This window comes from Anguilla anguilla, chromosome 3, assembly GCF_013347855.1.
Source record: "Anguilla anguilla isolate fAngAng1 chromosome 3, fAngAng1.pri, whole genome shotgun sequence".
In the NCBI taxonomy this organism is placed as follows: Eukaryota; Metazoa; Chordata; class Actinopteri; order Anguilliformes; family Anguillidae; genus Anguilla; species Anguilla anguilla.
Window position 1 is genome coordinate 29,994,516 of NC_049203.1, and position 18,123 is coordinate 30,012,638.

Consider the following 18,123-nt stretch of genomic DNA (forward strand, 5'->3'; position numbering starts at 1 on the left):
GTGAAGCTCTCTTAGCCTTACGTTCACCACAGACCTTATTTTCAGCAGAAAAATAAATCACTATGATAAAACTGCATTGGAAATCTGACGAGGGAACCCATGGCTCAAAAATACAATCTTACTTCTGGGTTTTAGGACGACAAACTGTAACACTCTATTGATGACAGGGCAAGGAAAAAGTGAAGAATTTTTAAATGTTATAAATGACCAATTTTTGGCACAGTATGTCAATCAGCCTACAGGAAATAGTCAGTTCATGAACTGGTGCTATGTAATGATCCTGACAGAAGTTGCAGAATATAGGTAATGGAGCCACTTGGGACAAGTGATCATTCCACAGTTAATTTTGAACAGCCAGAATTTTACGTTTTAGATCAGTGGTCTCCAATCCTGGCCCTGGAGAGCCCAGGGTCTGCTGGTTTTCATAGTGACTCTGCACTTGAAATCAATTAGAGCAGTTGATTACACAGTTAACTCAACTCACCTGGTGTCTTGGGTCTCAATTAGGTGCTGATTTTAAGGTGAAAACAAAAACCCGCAGACCCTGTAGCTCTCCAGGACCAGGGTTGGAGACCACTGTTTTAGATGAGTCAGGTTTAACAAGATGCCGGCAAATTTAGGTAATATAGACTGGGTCCAGCTTCTATGACTATGCATGGTAAGTGGGGCACGTTCAAAAGGGTTGTGCTTGTTGAACAGTGTAAATTCATTTCATAGGTAAGGAAAACCAAGTTGGAAATGCAGTCTTCACAGTGGGTGAATAAAGCTATACAGAACAGTTTGAGTAAACAGAATAAACTTTGTATACCTTATACAACGGTACTGAGAATATTGAACATAGGCTGAGAATAGGCTGAATATTGTAATATGTGTGCTAAGGTTTAAAAAAACTAAAGGTAGTTAAAAAGCCCTTTGAAACACAAATTTCCCATTTTGTAAAAAGTAACCATAAACATTTATTTCAATACTGCAGTAGGAAAATTTAAGTAAGGAGGAGATTAAGCACAGTTTAAAATAAGAATAAAGAATAAAGAAGGAGCTTTGCTGTATAAGAATAAGGATATTGCTGATGGCTTAAATCGTTGCTTTGTTGAGAGTTTTACCAGAGTGGTGGTTACTAATATATTCAATACTCAGAATGTCTTAGCAGATATCGAGATTGGAGATAAAGAAGTGCTAGGGGAATGACATAAACTAAAGACAAATAGGCCCTGATGGCATTTACTCAAGGGTACACAAAGAGTTAGGTGAAATCATCTTTAAATCACTGGCAGGTATTTTTAGACGTACAACAGAAAGATATTAGTGTGCACATCCAGCCCAATTTGGTTCAGGTGAAGGATTAAAAAAAGGTAAACTCCAGAAAGGAAAAAATTATCCGTACACTGAAATGAAAAGCTCTAAAGAATTTATTGAATGGACAACGCAACGTTGCGGTCACATTACATTTCATTACATTTATTTGGCAGATGCTTTTATCCAGAGTAACATTCAAAAGTGCAGGTCATTGGAACAACTACAAAACACAGGTCCGATAAGGTACAATACTCATTTTGTACAGGTCACCTTGCTGCCTTGGTGCCTGAAGATGGTCTTTGCGACTGAAATGTTGCATTGTTAATTCAATAAATTCTTGGGACCTTTTAATTTTGGTGTGAGCATAATATTTCCTTTTAGGTATTTTTAGACAGTCTTTAGAAACCTGAGAAATACTGGACGACCGAAGTAAAGTAATTGAATAATAATGTATAGGAAAGGGGACCATACCAATCTGGGAAACTACAAACAGGCCTATCAGTTTAACTTGCATCACATGTAAAATACTGGAATCTATCATTAGAGACTTACATCACATGTAAAATAATGGAATCAATCATTAGATACATTATTTTTAGAAAATAACAACATCCTAAGGGATTGCTGACATGGTTTTCGCAAGGGAAGATCATGCCTGACTAACCTTTTGGAGGTTACTCAGTATTTTTATTATAGCACGACTTATGCTGTTATATATTTATATATAATGTTCTCAATTTGAAAGACTTGGGAGTAATAGTTGTTCAAAGTCTTTCAGGTTCTAGGCACTGTGCCATAGCAGTAAAAAAAAAAAAGAGCCAACAGGATGCTGGGACATATTGCCAAAAGTAATGAGTATAGATCTAAGGGAGTTATACTTATCTTATGTAATACCTTTGTCGGTCAATACATTAGGCTCTATTTTCTGCCTGGCGCATGGAATCTTGTGAGCTGTCGCACTGGCGAAATGGAATTTTCGCCATATATTTTCACATGCCTGAGCGGTTTGGTAATTTCATGGCTCGCAGTGCACCTAAGTGGGATGGGTCAGTCAATATCGCATGGCGCAATGCAATTTTGGCAGCTCATCGGAATTATATGTACGGTACAGGCCAAAAATATTCGGCCACTTGTTTTTTTTAATTTTTGTTTTTTTAACTTTAGGTAGAAAATAATTAGGTTAATTTATGCACATTAATTGAATTAGAAACCAAAGTATAAACTTCCTCCTACAATAACAGAAAAATTTTAAATGTGAACTGAACTTGATCTTCCTGGTCTTCAGCCCTTCAGCTGGATCCTTTTGAGTGTGTACTGAACACTGCACCTAGAAATCTGAAGCTTCTTTGCAATTTCTCGCTGGGAATAACCTTCTTACCATGATTATGTTTACTTGGCCCTGCTAAGCCTTATTTTGTGCATCTTTAATGCCTATTTTACACTGAACAAAAATATAAACGTAACACCTTTATTTTGCAGCCATTTCTAATGCGTTTAAATAATACCTCAAAGATTTGTTCTATGTGCACAATTTCTCTCAAATTTTGCCCACAATGTTGTTTATATCACTGTTAGCTAGCATTTCTCCTTTGTCAAGATAATCCATCCCCTGCACAGTTGTGGCGTATCAAGATGCTGATTAAAAGCCATGATCAATACACAGGTGTTCCTTATGATGGGGTCAATAAAAGGTCAACCTAAAGTTTTTTCCATGTCACAGATGCCTCAAGAGTTAAGAGATCATGCAATTGGCATTCTGACTGCAGGAATGTCCTGTAGGGCTGTTACCAGAGTAATGGGTGTTCATTTCTCTACCATAAGCCGCCTCCAGCGTCATTTGAGAGATTTTGGAAGTTCGTCCAACAGGTCTCACAACCGCAGACCACGTGTAACCACGCCAGCCTAGGACCGCCACATCCAACTTCTTCTTCTTCTTAATTGTAATTGAAGGCAAAGAAGGATATATTAAAGAAAGGATTGTGGAAGATTATTTTTAAATAGAACCCTTTTTTGTGTTATTGTAGGTAGAAATGGACAAAAAAATGTTTGTATTTTGGTTTGTTATTGAACATATGTGCATAAATTAAGAGAATTCTTCTCAACCTAGCGTGTTTTTTTTTTTTTTTTTTTAAACCACAGGCCGAATACTTTTGGCCAATACTGTAGATGTGACAACCCATATTTTTAGGCAATGTTCTAATTCTGGCGGAAGAAAAAACGTGACAGCCTTACTCTGCACCTGTTGCAAAAGAACGTCTTGTGAGAAACATCTGATTAGTATGTCATTATGTCATTATTTTGCTCTTCCATTGCAGTGATAGACTGCGGAAATTGGCAGCATGGCTGGCATGGTGCAGGGAATGAAACGAGGTCATTAATTGGCTATTAATAAATTCAGCTGCACCACACCCACTGATAATATATTCACTATAACCCAGCCCTGTGTCCAGGTGCGACACAGGTTTTGCACAGTGCACTCCTCACCTCTCGTCCTGAAAATACCAATCTTATGAAAAATGTGTTTTCAACATACAAAATGGCAGTTACTCACAAATACAAATTATTATTAGTCATTACTTCAAATCCACACCTGCCATTAAAAATATTGATATCAAAATTGTGCCAAGTTACATGAAACAACATTGGCTATCTTAGCTCACACAAATTAATCAAGCTGTATTCCATAGACATGCTGCCCAATGTTTCTTAAATTCTTTCAAGTAATTTGGCCATGTGTATTCTTAATCTTACCATCTGAACACAATGTTCTGATTCAAACTATAATAGGATTTAATATATAAATGTAGGCTACAAGAGACATACTATACATACATGCATGGTAACAGATATTCTAGATGAAGAAAACACATATGCATGGATGAAAGAATTTTTCCTTGCCCGTGAATGACAAAGAAATGAAAGTGTACTGTCACGGGTGGCCAATACGTCGATCGCAGAAGCCATGCTGGTAGACTGCCGTGTCGTTTTAAAGAAATTGCAATTCTTGCCATTTTCATCCCATTCCCTATGGCTTCTGCCTGACAGACAGGTATGCTTGATTGACGTGAAATGTGGCCAATGTGCTGCTGTTCAGATCTTTGTTACATTAAGCGTGTCCATTAATTTGTGGTATGGTCGCTTAAAAGCCCAATATTACATGACAGCAACATGATTACTTGTATTTTATATGGGGCAGAGCAGTTGTGGTAACATGATAAATCGTGTCCATTTTAGTCAGGCAATGTCGCTTTTAATATCCGACTAGTAATGGTGTGAATGTAAAAGCTGGGATTTTGTCCAGATATATTGGTGAAATGAATGTACTGTTATGCCAATACAGGTTTCCATACAATTTAGCTTATATTGTAAGTGATAGTAATGAATATTGACAGTGCAATTGGCGCAAGGAAATTGTGTTGGTGACACGATGTGATCCATTTTAGGTTTTGCTTTGAATATCCGATGGACAATGGGGTTTTTAAAAGTAAACTGGGATTTTTGTAGTCAATAAATGAAGTGTAGTACACACACGTGCACAAAATGTTGGCTAGTGGTTGTATGCAGTATTATTGAGTAGACTGAAGAAAGAAATAGTTTGGTCTAGTACCTAAATACAAATGTTGGATTTGCTTAAAAAAATTGTAAGGGGCATAAAAAAACCAGAATGCCTTTTGGAAGAGTGTTCTGTGGTCAGATGAAACAAAAATTGAACTGTTTGGCCATAATGATCATCGCTATGTATAGAGGAAAAGGGTGAGGCTTTTAATCCGAAGAACATCATCCCAACTGTGAAGCATAGGGGTGGCAGCATAATGTTGTGGGGGTGTTTTGCTGGAAAAGGGACTGGTCCACTTCAGAAAATAGATGGCATGATGAGGAAGGAGGATCATCTGGAAATACTGAAACAACACCAAGACATCAGCTAGAAAGCTAAAACTTGGTCGCAACTGGGTCTTCCAGCAGGACAGTGATCCTAAGCGTACCTCCAAAGTTGTAACAAAATGGCTTAAAGACAACAAAGTGAAAGTATTGGAGTGGCCTGACTTGAATTACATTACATTACAGGCATTTGGCAGACGCTCTTATCCAGAGCGACGTACAACAAAGTGTATAACCATAACCAGGAACAAGTATGACGAAACCCCTAGAGAGAAGTACCGGTCCAAGTACAGGGAACAACTGCATAGTTCAACTTGGACCCTGATGGTTAAACTGATTAACATTAACAACGAGAACGGCAACAACGCAATCTATGGAAAAATAAAAATAAATAAAAATACAAGTAGTCGTTGAGACAGACGCATCAACTAAGTCACCTATGAAACAGCTGCCTAGTTACAACCCTAAGTTTAGTCATTTACAGGGGGGAAGGGAGGGATGGGGAGAGGTGCAGCCTGAAGAGGTGGGTCTTCAGTCGTCGTTTGAAATGGGTCACAGTCTCAGCTGTTCTGACCTCCACAGGGAGGTCATTCCACCATCGTGGGGCCAGAACAGACAGGCGACGAGTTCTGGAAGTGCAGGTGCGAAGAGGGGGAGGTGCTAGGCGTCCTGAGGTAGCAGAACGGAGGGATCTGGCTGGCATGTAGGGTTTGAATATCTTGTGAAGGTATGCTGGGGCTGATCCCTTGACTGCCTGGTATGCTAGGACCAATGTTTTGAATTTGATGCGAGCTATAACAGGCAGCCAGTGGAGGGTAGTGAGCAGGGGAGTTACGTGGGAGTGTCTGGGGAGGTTGAAGACCAGACGAGCCGCAGCATTCTGAATGAGCTGCAGGGGTCTGGTGGCAGATGCCGGTAGTCCAGCCAGAAGAGAGTTGCAGTAGTCCAGGCGGGATAGAACCATTGCTTGGACCAGGAGCTGGGTTGAGTAGGTGGTGAGAAAGGGGCGGATTCTGCGGATGTTGTATAGGAAAAATCTGCATGCCCGGGTTACTGCTGCAATGTTGTTGGAGAGGGACAGCCTGTTGTCCATCATCACTCCGAGATTCTTGGCGCAGGGTGATGATGTCACTACGGTGTCCCCTAAGGAAATGGAAAAGTCGAGGAGGGGAGAGGTTAGAGCAGGAATAAAGATTAGCTCCGTCTTTCCCGGGTTGAGCTTCAGGTGGTGATTGTCCATCCAGCTCTGTATGTCCCTCAGGCAAGCGGAGATGCGGGCAGGGACCTGTGTGTCCGATGGGGAGAAGGAGAGAAAGAGTTGCGTGTCGTCGGCATAGGAATGATAGGACAAGCCATGGGCAGATATCACAGGGCCAAGGGATCTGGTGTACATGGAGAAGAGAAGGGGACCAAGGACTGAGCCCTGGGGAACTCCGGTGGTGAGGGGACGGGGTGGTGATACCTTACCCGCCCAGGCAACCTGGAAGGAGCGGTCAGAGAGGTAGGACTCAATCCAGTCAAGGACTGTGCCGCGGATCCCTGTTGCTGCCAGGGAGGACAGGAGGGTAGAGTGGTCCACAGTGTCAAATGCAGCGGAGAGGTCTAGAAGAATCAGGACAGAGGAGAGGGAGGCTGTTCGTGCGGCATGGAGTGACTCACTGACCGAGAGGAGTGCAGTCTCAGTCGAGTGGCCAGGCCTGAAGCCAGACTGGTGGGGATCAAGCAGGTTGTTCTCAGAGAAGAAAGCAGAGAGCTGGTTAGATGCAGCACGTTCAAGTGTTTTGGATAGGAAAGGGAGGAGAGATACCGGGCGGTAGTTCTGAATGACTGAAGGATCTAGTGTGGGTTTCTTCAGCAGTGGGGTGATGTGGGCCTTCTTGAAGGATGAGGGGAAACATCCAGAAGATAGGGATGAGTTCACAAGGGAGGCGACAAAAGGGAGGATGTCTTGTGTGATTGCTTGAAGGAGAGATGAGGGGATAGGGTCGAGGGCGCAGGTGGTAGGGCGGTGGGTGAGCAGAAGCTGGGAGACTTCAGTGTCTGAGAGGAGAGAAAATGTGGAGAAACGGGGCGGAGGACGCAGAGGGGGCGGAGGACGCAAAATTTGTAGACTGAACTGAAAAAGCGTGTCTGAGCAAGGAGGCCCACAAACCTGACTGAGTTACACCAGTTCTGTCAGGAGGAATGGGCAAAAATTCCAGAAAAGGATTGTGAGAAGCTTGTGGAAGGTTACCCAAGTGTTTGATTCAGGTTAAGCAATTAAAAGGCAATGCCACCAAATACTAACAAAGTGTATGTAAACTTTTGACCCACTGACAATCTGATATAGTATATAAAAGCTGAAATAAATCTGTCTCTTAGCCATTAATTTGAAATGACCTCGTATGGAAATAAAGTACATACCCTAATTGACACAGGAAATGTATGGTAACATGAAATGTGTGGAGTTGTGAAAAATTGAGTTTGAATGTCTTTAGCCTAGGTGTATGTAAACTTTTGGTCTCAACTGTGTGTGTGTGTATATATATATATTATATACAGTTGTAGCCACTTGATTTGCTGTTTGGAGATGTTGGCTGTTAATATTGGCTGTTAACGTGCAGGTATCCATAATGAAGTGGACCCTGAGTTAAGTTTTTTTATTTTTTTTTATTAAAAATGGCAGTAAATCCATAATGGTATGCTAATGGTTCCTTGAGGCAGATTTATTCTGTGTTATGTTGGGGAAGTAAGGATTCAGTAAAGTACGTTTAATTTTCTGAATCCTGCTGGTTTTACCCCTAACACCCTTGTTTGTCATCCGGCACTGAATACCGTACACAATCTAACATGTAAAATAAATTTAGCCGATTTAATTTAATTATTATCAAACATATCAATTATTAGTTAAATTCGCTGAAAGCATTGATAGGGAGAGTGACCTGTTGGATTAACCTTTATTAACCTCTTAGCGCAAAGCCCCTAGTGGTCGGCACGCCGGCGTGCCGAGATTGGTGAACTCAGACATTCAGTGCTACTGCAACCAAAGTACGAGTTAAAAACAGAAACGCTTACGGAGTTTCGCAGCGCCACCGCCACCACCTCAGTCACCCTGTAGCTCTGTCTGACTAGCCTAAAGTCTCCCTGAAAGAAAACACGATATTTTAGGGGTATAAGTTATTGCAGTGAGTGTAATTACACTGTAATGACGCCACTGTAAAGCTAAGCGTAACTATGGGTTTGAAAGGGGCTATTCATACACAGATGAGCACAAATACACACACAAACACACACACCCTCCCACCACACACTCGAACGCAATCATGCACAGTGATTAGTGATTTGGAGGCCCCAGGCAAAGACCAATGTGAGGCCCTTCTCCATTTTGCTTAACGCAATCATAGCTAGTGAACAAAAACTATTTGGAGGCAGCTCTTTTCAGTTAACAAAGCCACAGAACTAAAGGACAGACCCAAATGAGAATTCTAACTGAAGAACTTCAAATGACCTTCAGTCAGTTAGAAGAAGACAATATGGCAAGAAAAAGATTATAAGTATAATTCTTTCAAGACAAATGTATAGTGCATGCTTTTCGATAAAGCATTTGAACATCCACTGTTCTCTAGGGGTAAAAGTCCCAGTCCGAGCGAGTGTCTGGTTTGTGGTGGGCTGCTGCTGTCTGTCGGTGTCACCTCTGACACTTTCCTCCCAAACTGTAGCTGGTTCACCGCAACCAGCAGACACAGCGCTAGAAGTTGTAGTAGGTGCGGTGGGTGCACAACAGGCTGAGGCAGCAGTAAGGCTACTAACGTTAGCTAGCTCAGCTTCTTCAACTAACATTACACCTGTTGTAACATCAGCTAGAGTGAGAGCACCTATTATCAACCAACTTCGTTCGACAGACAGGAAAACATAAACTGATTTGCAACTATATATGAAAAAATAGGCGAAATATCGGTAGCAACCTGTACCTAGTTATGTAGGAAAAATGTCCTCGTTATCCTCCAGTGGTTATTTTTATAAAGTACTATCGTGATTTTTTTATGTGCCGGCAAATAACTCAGAGGTGGTCTAGCGCTAGCTTTTGGTTGCTAAGGGGACGTATATCGACCACCCCATATAAATGAATGGAACTTACATTTGCTAGCATACTGTATAAGTGTCCTGTCTTGCGTATTTTAGGTTAATATGAGAAAGGGTGGCCGCTATCAGCATGTCTAGGAATCCGTGCATATTCACTGTTGTAACTCAAGTCACAGGACGCAAAATAGCCATTTGGAAAGCAGTTTGAAATTATGAAGCAACGTCTGCGTCATTGGATTTAACGGGTCGCGATGAGATAATTCCGAGCGTGTTGCTTGTCTTAAAGTTGATATAGTAAATAAGGCTGTATTAATGTTACTAAATGTATATGTATGAAGTTGGTTTTTTACATTTAGACAGTTTATTATGTGTAATTTTACAGGACTTACATTTAAATAGGTATCAATGTCCAGTTCTAATAAATACGAAGTAAATACACTAGCGGTTAGGGTGGTCGATAATAGGTGCTCTCACTCTACTTGTTGCTCCTCCGTTGTGGAGTCCCTGGCTGTTTTATTAAAGAATTTCGTCCGTTTAGGCAAACTTTCCTTAAACTGGGCATCTTCCTTCTTCTTTCTCTTCTCAAATCCACTTTGAAAACGCTTCACGGTAACATAGTGACTCTGCCTCTGATGGAAACTCGAATTTCTACGTCATTGATTAAGCGCAAATGCAGGGAGGTCAAGGTGGAATAGTCCATTAAATGTGAAATGTGGGTGATAATAAATATTGGTAAATATAGATATCTAATTGGATTGGCCCACATTTACATGTAGATAGATTTATTTTTTATCTATTACACATTATCATTCATTTGGAGTGACATGAAAGGAAAAATGTTTTATAAATTAAAAAAAAAAAAAAAAAAAAAGGAAACACAAATTCACAAGGGCCCTTTGGCAGATGAGGCCCCAAGCAATCCCCTCCCACCCGCCCAAAGGGATCACAGAGCTTCTCCACCCTAGCTCCCCAGTGGTGGAACGAACTCCCCGTCCCTCTCCGAACCTCCCCCTCACTACCCATCTTCCGCCGTGGCCTGAAGACTCATCTCTTCAGACTATACCTAGACTAACCACCACCACGCTGTATATTTCACTCTTTCATAATATAAAAAAAAAAAAAAAAACCTTTTTCCTGTCACTTGTTACATGTTTCCCCATCTCTGCACTTCTTGGTAATTTGTATTTGTCCTAATACTGTAGCTTATTCTTCTGCCTAGTTGGCTTTGCAGATGTTAGGCCAGAATAGTGTTCACTGTTCTCGGCTAGAAATAGCTGTACAAAATAAGTATCGTACCTTACTGAACCCGTGTTCAGCAGTTGTTTACGACCATGAAATGCACTTTTTTTGTACGTCGCTTTGGATAAAAGCGTCTGCCAAATGAATTTGGAGTGTGGCACAGTGGGTAAGGAACTGCGCTTGTAACCGAAAGGTCGCAGGTTCGATTCCCGAGTAAGGACACTGCCGTTGTACCCTTGAGCAAGGTACTTAACCTGCATTGCTTCAGTATATATCCAGCTGTATAAATGGATACAATGTAAAGTGCTATGTAAAACGTTGTGTAAGTCGCTCTGGATAAGAGCGTCTGCTAAATGCCTGTAATGTAATGTAATGTAATGTAATGTAATGTAATCTATGACCTATGGTAAAACCGCCTATGCACACACATCCCTGTCCTCGTATACAGTACCAGTCAAAAGTTTGGACACACCTGCTTAAACCATTTTCATTATTAAAAATGTTTTAAACTGTTTAAACTTGTCTATAAACAATTAATATTTAATTATATGATATATGTACTTATATAAGCAGATAATCTTAAGTGGATTGCATTCAAAAGTGTGTAAGCTCATTGGGAGGGGGGGGGTGCATTGTTTTGTCCAAACTTTTGACTGGTATTGTAGGCCTACACTTTTATGTGACCTAATAAATACAGACTGTAAGAATTGAAATAAATTATAAAATCTGAAGGCAATTTAATATTGCTGTTTAATAAAACCATTTGAGTGTAAATTATATCATAATTTAAAATAAAACACACAAAATAAGGCGGAATCTAAATATAGGCCCAATAGGCAGCATATACCCTTTGGCGTATAACGTCCACTGGAGTGGACAGATGTATTGTCAGTCACAGAAAAAAATGTGTTTTAGAAGGCCTCAGAGCCGAGTGCAACAGCTTGAACTTTGGCTTCATCACAGTGCTGTGCAGTAAACCATAACATTACACAGTAATATATAAACACTTGTTGCAGTATAATTATTTTTTTCCCATTGGTTATTAGAAGATTTTACTCATTTTTGCCAACTCATTAGTATGGCTAAAGCAAAATTTCTGTGAAGTGGGTCAGAAGAGGAAGGGGAAGCATGAAGTCTAGCCAGGATACATAAAAATGTATATTGCTTGTAGCATTTCAATTATGTCATTTTTTATGTTGTTATATTTACATTGGCCATAAGAGACAACTGTTAGCCTTCGCTAATGATGCTCAGAATCTTTGTATTGGGACTAAATAACAGGCCTAATTGTTTGCATATGGGCAATGTTAGCGTTCCTTGAGTAGGGTCAACATAGTGTAGTGGCTCATATTGGCCTGTTTTGTTAGAATTCATACTGCTCACATTTGAGTGTCTTTCAAGAGATTTGCGCTGTTCTTTAATGCGGGGATTTCAAATACTGTAGTGTATGCATTCATAGGTGGCTCAGTCATGTGTCATGTTTGATGTACCGATTGTCCCTGAACCTAGAATATCAGCAACATTTTTCCAATGGTGGAATATTATTTTATTTCTATGTTATTGTGCATAATGTGAGGTATTGGTATCTCCATTGGCTATATTTGCCTCTTAGGACATGGAAAATACTCTGATTTACGGTGTGCTGATATGTGCTAGATGAGTGTAAAATTTCCCTTGATCATAAATAATAAAATTTGTAATATCTTGTCCCGTCTCCATGCAACAAAGATTATATTCTGTGGAGTGCAGATAAACATACAAGACTGAATTATTACAAATGTAGGTATGTGTACCACAGTGTGCCACAATGTTTTTCCATTATTTTTCTATGTGATGTCAATGTTTCATCTTAACCCACCATAAGGGGCAAATTCATATGCTTTATAATGGAAAAAAGGCGTTTTATTAATTTTTGGAGAGGTTTTGGACAGTTATTTATAGTGAAAAATATGATTATGTTATGACTTACAGAAATGCAAAATTTTGACATTTGATAAAAATAAAAAAAAATTGATATATTTGGAGCCACTAAGGGGCTCCAGGGTACACAGATTTTTAGTAGTTCCGCATATCACCGTCACATTTCCATACTTGTGGTCAAGGAGTTTATGATCCAGGCCAAATTGAAGGAGAAAATTTCATTTTTGCATTTTCACCAAGATAACTGCATCTTTGGCACTTTATTTCTACCTAAAGTGCCTTCAGAAACTATTCAGACCCCTTTACTTTTTCCACATTTTGTTACTTTACAGCCTTATTCTAAAATGGATTAAATTCATTTTTATTCTCATCAATCTACACACAATACCCCATAATGACAAAGTGAAAACAGGCTTTTAGAAATTTTAGCAAATTTATTAAAAATAAAAAACTGAAATATCACATTTACATAATTATCCTGACCCTTTGCTATGACACTCAAAATTGAGTTCTGGTTCATCCTGTTTCCATTGATCATACTTGAGATGTTTCTACAACTTGACTGGAGTCCACCTGTAGTAAATTCAATTGATTGGACATGATTTGGAAAGGCACACACGTGTCTATATAAGGTCTATCCCACAGTTGACAGTGCATGCCAGAGCAAAAACCAAGCCATGAAGTCGAAGAAATTGCCTGTAGATTTCCAAGACAGGATTGTGTCGAGGTACAGATCTGGGGAAGGGTACAAAAAGATTTCTTCAGCATTGAAGTCTCAAAGAACATAGTGGCCTCTATCATTCTTAAATGGATAAGGTTTGGAAACACCAGACTCTTCTAGATGGCCACCCGGCCAAACTGAGCAATTGGGGGAGAAGGGCCTTGGTCAGGGAGGTGACCAAGAACCCGATGGCCACTCTGACAGAGCTCCAGAGTTCCTCTGTGGAAATGGGAGAACCTTCCAGAAGGACAACCATCTCTGCACCATTCCACCAATTAGGCCTTTATGGTAGAGTCGCCAGACGGAAACTTCTCCAAAAGGCACCAAAGGAATCCCAGACCATGAGAAACAAGATTCTCTGGTCTGATGAAACAAATATTTAACTCTTTGGCCACAATGCCAAGCGTCACGTCTGGAGGAAACCAGGCACCCCACTCATCGCCTGGCCAATACATCTCTACGGTGAAGCATGGTTGTGCAGCATCATGCTGTGGGGATATTTTTCAGTGGCAGGAACTGGGAGACTAGTCAGGATTGAGGCCAGGACAACACAGGAGTGGTTTCTGTACAAGTCTGTGAATGTCCTTGAGTGGCCCAGCCAGAGCCCGATCAAACATCTCTGGAGAGACCTGAAAATAGCTGAGCAGCAACGCTCCCCATCCAACCTGACAGAGCTTGAGAGGATCTGCAGAGAATAATGGGAGATACCCTAAATACTGGTGTGCCAAGCTTGTAGCGTCATACCCTAGAAGACTCGAGGCCATAATCCCTGCAAAGGTGCCTCAACAAATTACTGAGTAAAGGGTCTGAATACTTATGTAAATTTGATATTTCCGTTTTTTATTTTTAATAAATTTGCAAAAGGTTTCTAAAAACCTGTTTTTGCTTTGTCATTATGATGGGGTATTGTGTGTAGATTGATGAGAATAAAAATGAATTTAATCCATTTTATAATAAGGCTATAATGTAACAAAATGTGGAATACTTTCCGAAGGCACTGTAAATTATGAATATAATATAATCTAAGTATTGTAAATGTGTCGTGCTTTCTTTAAGCCATTTCCCAAGTCTTTGCAATGCTCACATCTGGACCTATAAAGCCTTAAATAGAACACCACCTTAATGGGTGAGGATTGCCCAGAGTTTTCATCTGTGCAAAGGAGTTATTTATTGTAGCAAGTTTCAAATGTTTACAGAAAAACAGATTTTTAAGGAATTTGTCAATTTTGAAACTTTGTTGAGCTCTACATTGCCTGTGGTTTAATCAGACCAATTATTTAGGGTTGTCCTAAGTAGACAAACCAAGTTTCATTCATTTGTATGAAACCGTTTTGGATTTATTAGCTGTTTTGTAAAAAGCTACACCCACAGGCAATTTCTTTTGCCTCCTGCTGGCGCATTTTTAACCATAGCAAATTTGTTTATATAACATTCATATAACATATTCATGAATATACATCAGATTAAAAAATAATACAAAAACATTTTGACACAATATGTTACACTTACCTAAATGTGTAAGCTTCACGTCAAATCCGGTGCATGAAATGTGAACTTGGGCTACCAACCAACAAAGGCTTATGCTACAGTGTGAAATGTCCTCATTATAAAATAGCAGTAATACTTACATATCAAGAATGAAATCTTATCTGTGTTTAAAGGAATTCTCCACCTCCAAAGAATCAATGTTGTCATTCTCCTCTTCTGACTTACTCCGGAAAACAAGCTAGGTCTATCAGCAAACATATGCCTTAGCCATGCTCAGAAGTTCTCAAGAATAATAATATTTTCCAAAAAATTATGGAATTTAGCAATTACGTTTATCTTATTTCTATGACATAATATGATTTTTTAGTGGTGAAAAAATATTTTTATGAATGCCCAGATAGATAATATTGTCCAGTGTGTCATGCGTGAGGGGTGTAGTTGCAGATGAGACTGCAGGGAGGGGGTGCTTATTCAATGGATGACCTGCATGACAGTGGTGGTGCTTAAAAGCTCTGTATTCAGCATACTTGTGTGTCGTGTACTAATAAAGCTAGAACACAGAGTTTGTGTTTTCAACTCGTAGTTTAATTGCAGGAGCAATGAATGTCTGAGTTGAGCAGTCTTGAAACGCTGGCCTACAAACCACTAGGGGGATTGCACGAAGGCGTTAAATACTCTTTGGTGAAACTACTCCAAATGAACAAAACAATAGACTAATATTTAAATCACAGTTACAGATTGCTTGCCTTTTTTCCTTCAGGTATATTGGCTGCTGCTGGTGTGGTGATAGAGTCGTTCAGTGCATCGGTGGCCGACAATGGTGATCAGTGGTGCTGCATTGGGCTGTCCTCTCTTCTGGGGGACCTTGAAGCTCTGAAGCCTCTGGTGAATGAGGTCACACAGGTCTTTGTCTAAACGCCTGAGAGAGTATCTCACGACAGTCTATGAAGACTCCCTCTCCGAGTCCTCACTGTTTAAATCTAACCTTTAAAATGTAGAATTGGACCAGTTTCCCCATGAACACTAATGAGCACACTGCTTAATTAGAGCTTTGAACATGTTAGACTTGGACATGAAATGTCTGTTACATATAGAGGTCGCAAGTTTTCAAGCCACCTGAAAACATGTTTTAGAAGTTTTAGAAGTCACTTGTTTGTATGTAAGTTGCATTTCCCATTTAATAAAACCCACATGACCAACAATCAAATGTGCATGCTGTACATTACTAGTGATAAATGCATTTATATGTTGGATATTTAGATTTAGATTATCACTTTTGATAAGGAGAACTGTAATGTTCCATGCAGTATTATACTGTTATTAAGTGGCCTGCTGTGTTTGACCTGACTACCTGTTTCTCTCTTCCCTCCACAGGCATTACAAAAGGAATGCATTTAGGCAATTAAAGGCCACGCCGATCACACCTTATTTATGTATACAAATCTGAGGTTTCATGGAGTCTACTCTCATGGAGGGTTTTATCACCTCTTGAAGAAACACAGAATACCAGAGCTATAGGCGGTCAGCGGCCGAGCATTGCCACAGAATACCATAAGGATCATACTCTCCTTTTTGATTTTAAGTTTGAATGGTAATCTGTGACATTCAATTTAAATCATCAATTGAAAGTCTTAATGTCTATGCAGATAATGGTTGTTGAGGCCTATCAGTGGAATTTACATTTTAGAGGTGGTAGTTCCAGTTTCCAGTCGAAGTCAACTTGGTACACCTTGTCACTTGGATGATATCTTTCCTGAAGAAGGACTCTGCGTTACTGGCTGGACTTAAAAATTATTTCTGACGACATCACATCTGTTGTTGGTAGCAGACGTAAATTTTCATTTTTGTTGCGGTATTAGCTGAGCTGAATTAAGACATTCTTTCGCTAGAGGTGCAGAGTTGGGATGTTACTTTTTTTAAAATTTAGTTTTGTCAAATTTTCTTCTGTCAGAATTAGAACATTGCCTAAATGTTTATTATGGGTCATTTTTCATTTCTCATTAAATCTGTAGCTAAATAGCTTAAATGCTCCATTACAAAAATAATGACAACAGTATCTTGAAGTTTTATTAAACAAAATAAAACTGAGCGAGTGACTCGGTGTTGCTCAAATAATATAAATAAAAATTATAACGCACGAGTCCATCATGAATTCACAACAATGGCATGGCTTAACTGAACTGAGAGGGGTTAGATGAGTGGTGATTTTGTTGTGTTTTAAATACAAAATTATTTATCTCCTGGTTAAAAACCAGCATAGGTTTGACTTGTATTACTTACTCATAGACATTACTAAGCAACAAAATGGCAAGTCTGTCCCCACACATGCTGTCACATCTACATACAGAATTTAAATAGAACATAGTCTGTATATAGAAGGATATAGAAGAGGTAAAGCCTGGTTTCCACCTAATGCATGAAACCACCTAGCATCTGGCCAACAAATGACGTAAAGCCTACAGAAAATCAAGATTGGCTGAAAAAGGTTTCTTGACTCTTGACCTGACGACATAGACAAAATTAGAGAATTTAAACATGAAGAGACTACAACTGATTCAATCCTGCATACGTACTGTATTTGGTAATAAACGGAAAAGAAACATGACCTTCCTAATTGGTTGCTGATTTAAACATCCATGCTCAGTATACTCTTTAGAACAACAGTGTTTTGTCCCATAAATATTGCAGATATTAACGATTTATAAAAGCAGTCTATCCATACTTTGTGCCTGTATTGTTGCTATCATTTTAACTACAGTCAACTACAATGAAAAAATTGTTCCAAGTTGCATTTATTGTCATTCTCGTCATAACAGAAGGGTGTTAGACAAAAAAATGAAATACAAGAACACGATGCAGTAGAATAACAGCCATAAACAATTAGAAATAGACAGAAATGCAGGAACAAAAATGATAAAATAAGAAAAAAAGACAACAACAAATGCAAAGTATGCATTTTTACTGCTTCTGGGATTTATATCAAAGTCAAATTGGACAGCATATGATACACGAAAACTGTTTATTGTCTTTCAGTAGACTGTGAAACATGCATGCAGAAAGCCCCAAGTCCTTTGGTGAATGGCACAAATGACAGACTGGACTGACCTGAAAATTTCAATGAGCTGCCAAAATTGCACTGCCATACAATATCAACTGACACACCCACAGCAGCAGCTCCCCTCCTGCTTTCGCACATGGCGAGTCGTGAAATTGCCAAACCACTTAGGCACGTCAAAATATAGTGTGGCGGAATTACCATTTTGCCTGTGTGATGGCTCGCAACATGCCATGCGCCGGCCAGAAAATAGAAACCAAAAACTTTAATTTAATGATTTCAATTGAATGTCACAGATAGGCATTCAGACCTAAAAGCAAAAAAGTAAATCCGGATCCTATGGTATTCTGTGGTTGTACTGGGCCCCTGTCCCCATAAATAGTTTTGTCTTCTGTATCTTCAGAGATGGTAAGACTCCAGGAAAGGAGGCTGTGGCACCTTGGGTTTTGGTACATAGATAAGA

General features: G+C 39.6%; 1 protein-coding gene across 1 annotated transcript in view; it reads left to right on the plus strand.

Annotated features, from left to right (window-relative positions):
• Positions 1 to 15,807, plus strand: part of phgdh (phosphoglycerate dehydrogenase) — an 89,907-nt gene extending 74,100 nt beyond the window's left edge. Inside the window, exon 12 of the mRNA XM_035409101.1 lies at positions 15,366 to 15,807. Within this exon, the coding sequence (XP_035264992.1) occupies positions 15,366 to 15,520 (155 nt within the window). The 3' untranslated portion in view covers positions 15,521 to 15,807. The remainder of the gene's footprint in view (positions 1 to 15,365) is intronic.
• Positions 15,808 to 18,123: the final 2,316 nt, after the last annotated feature.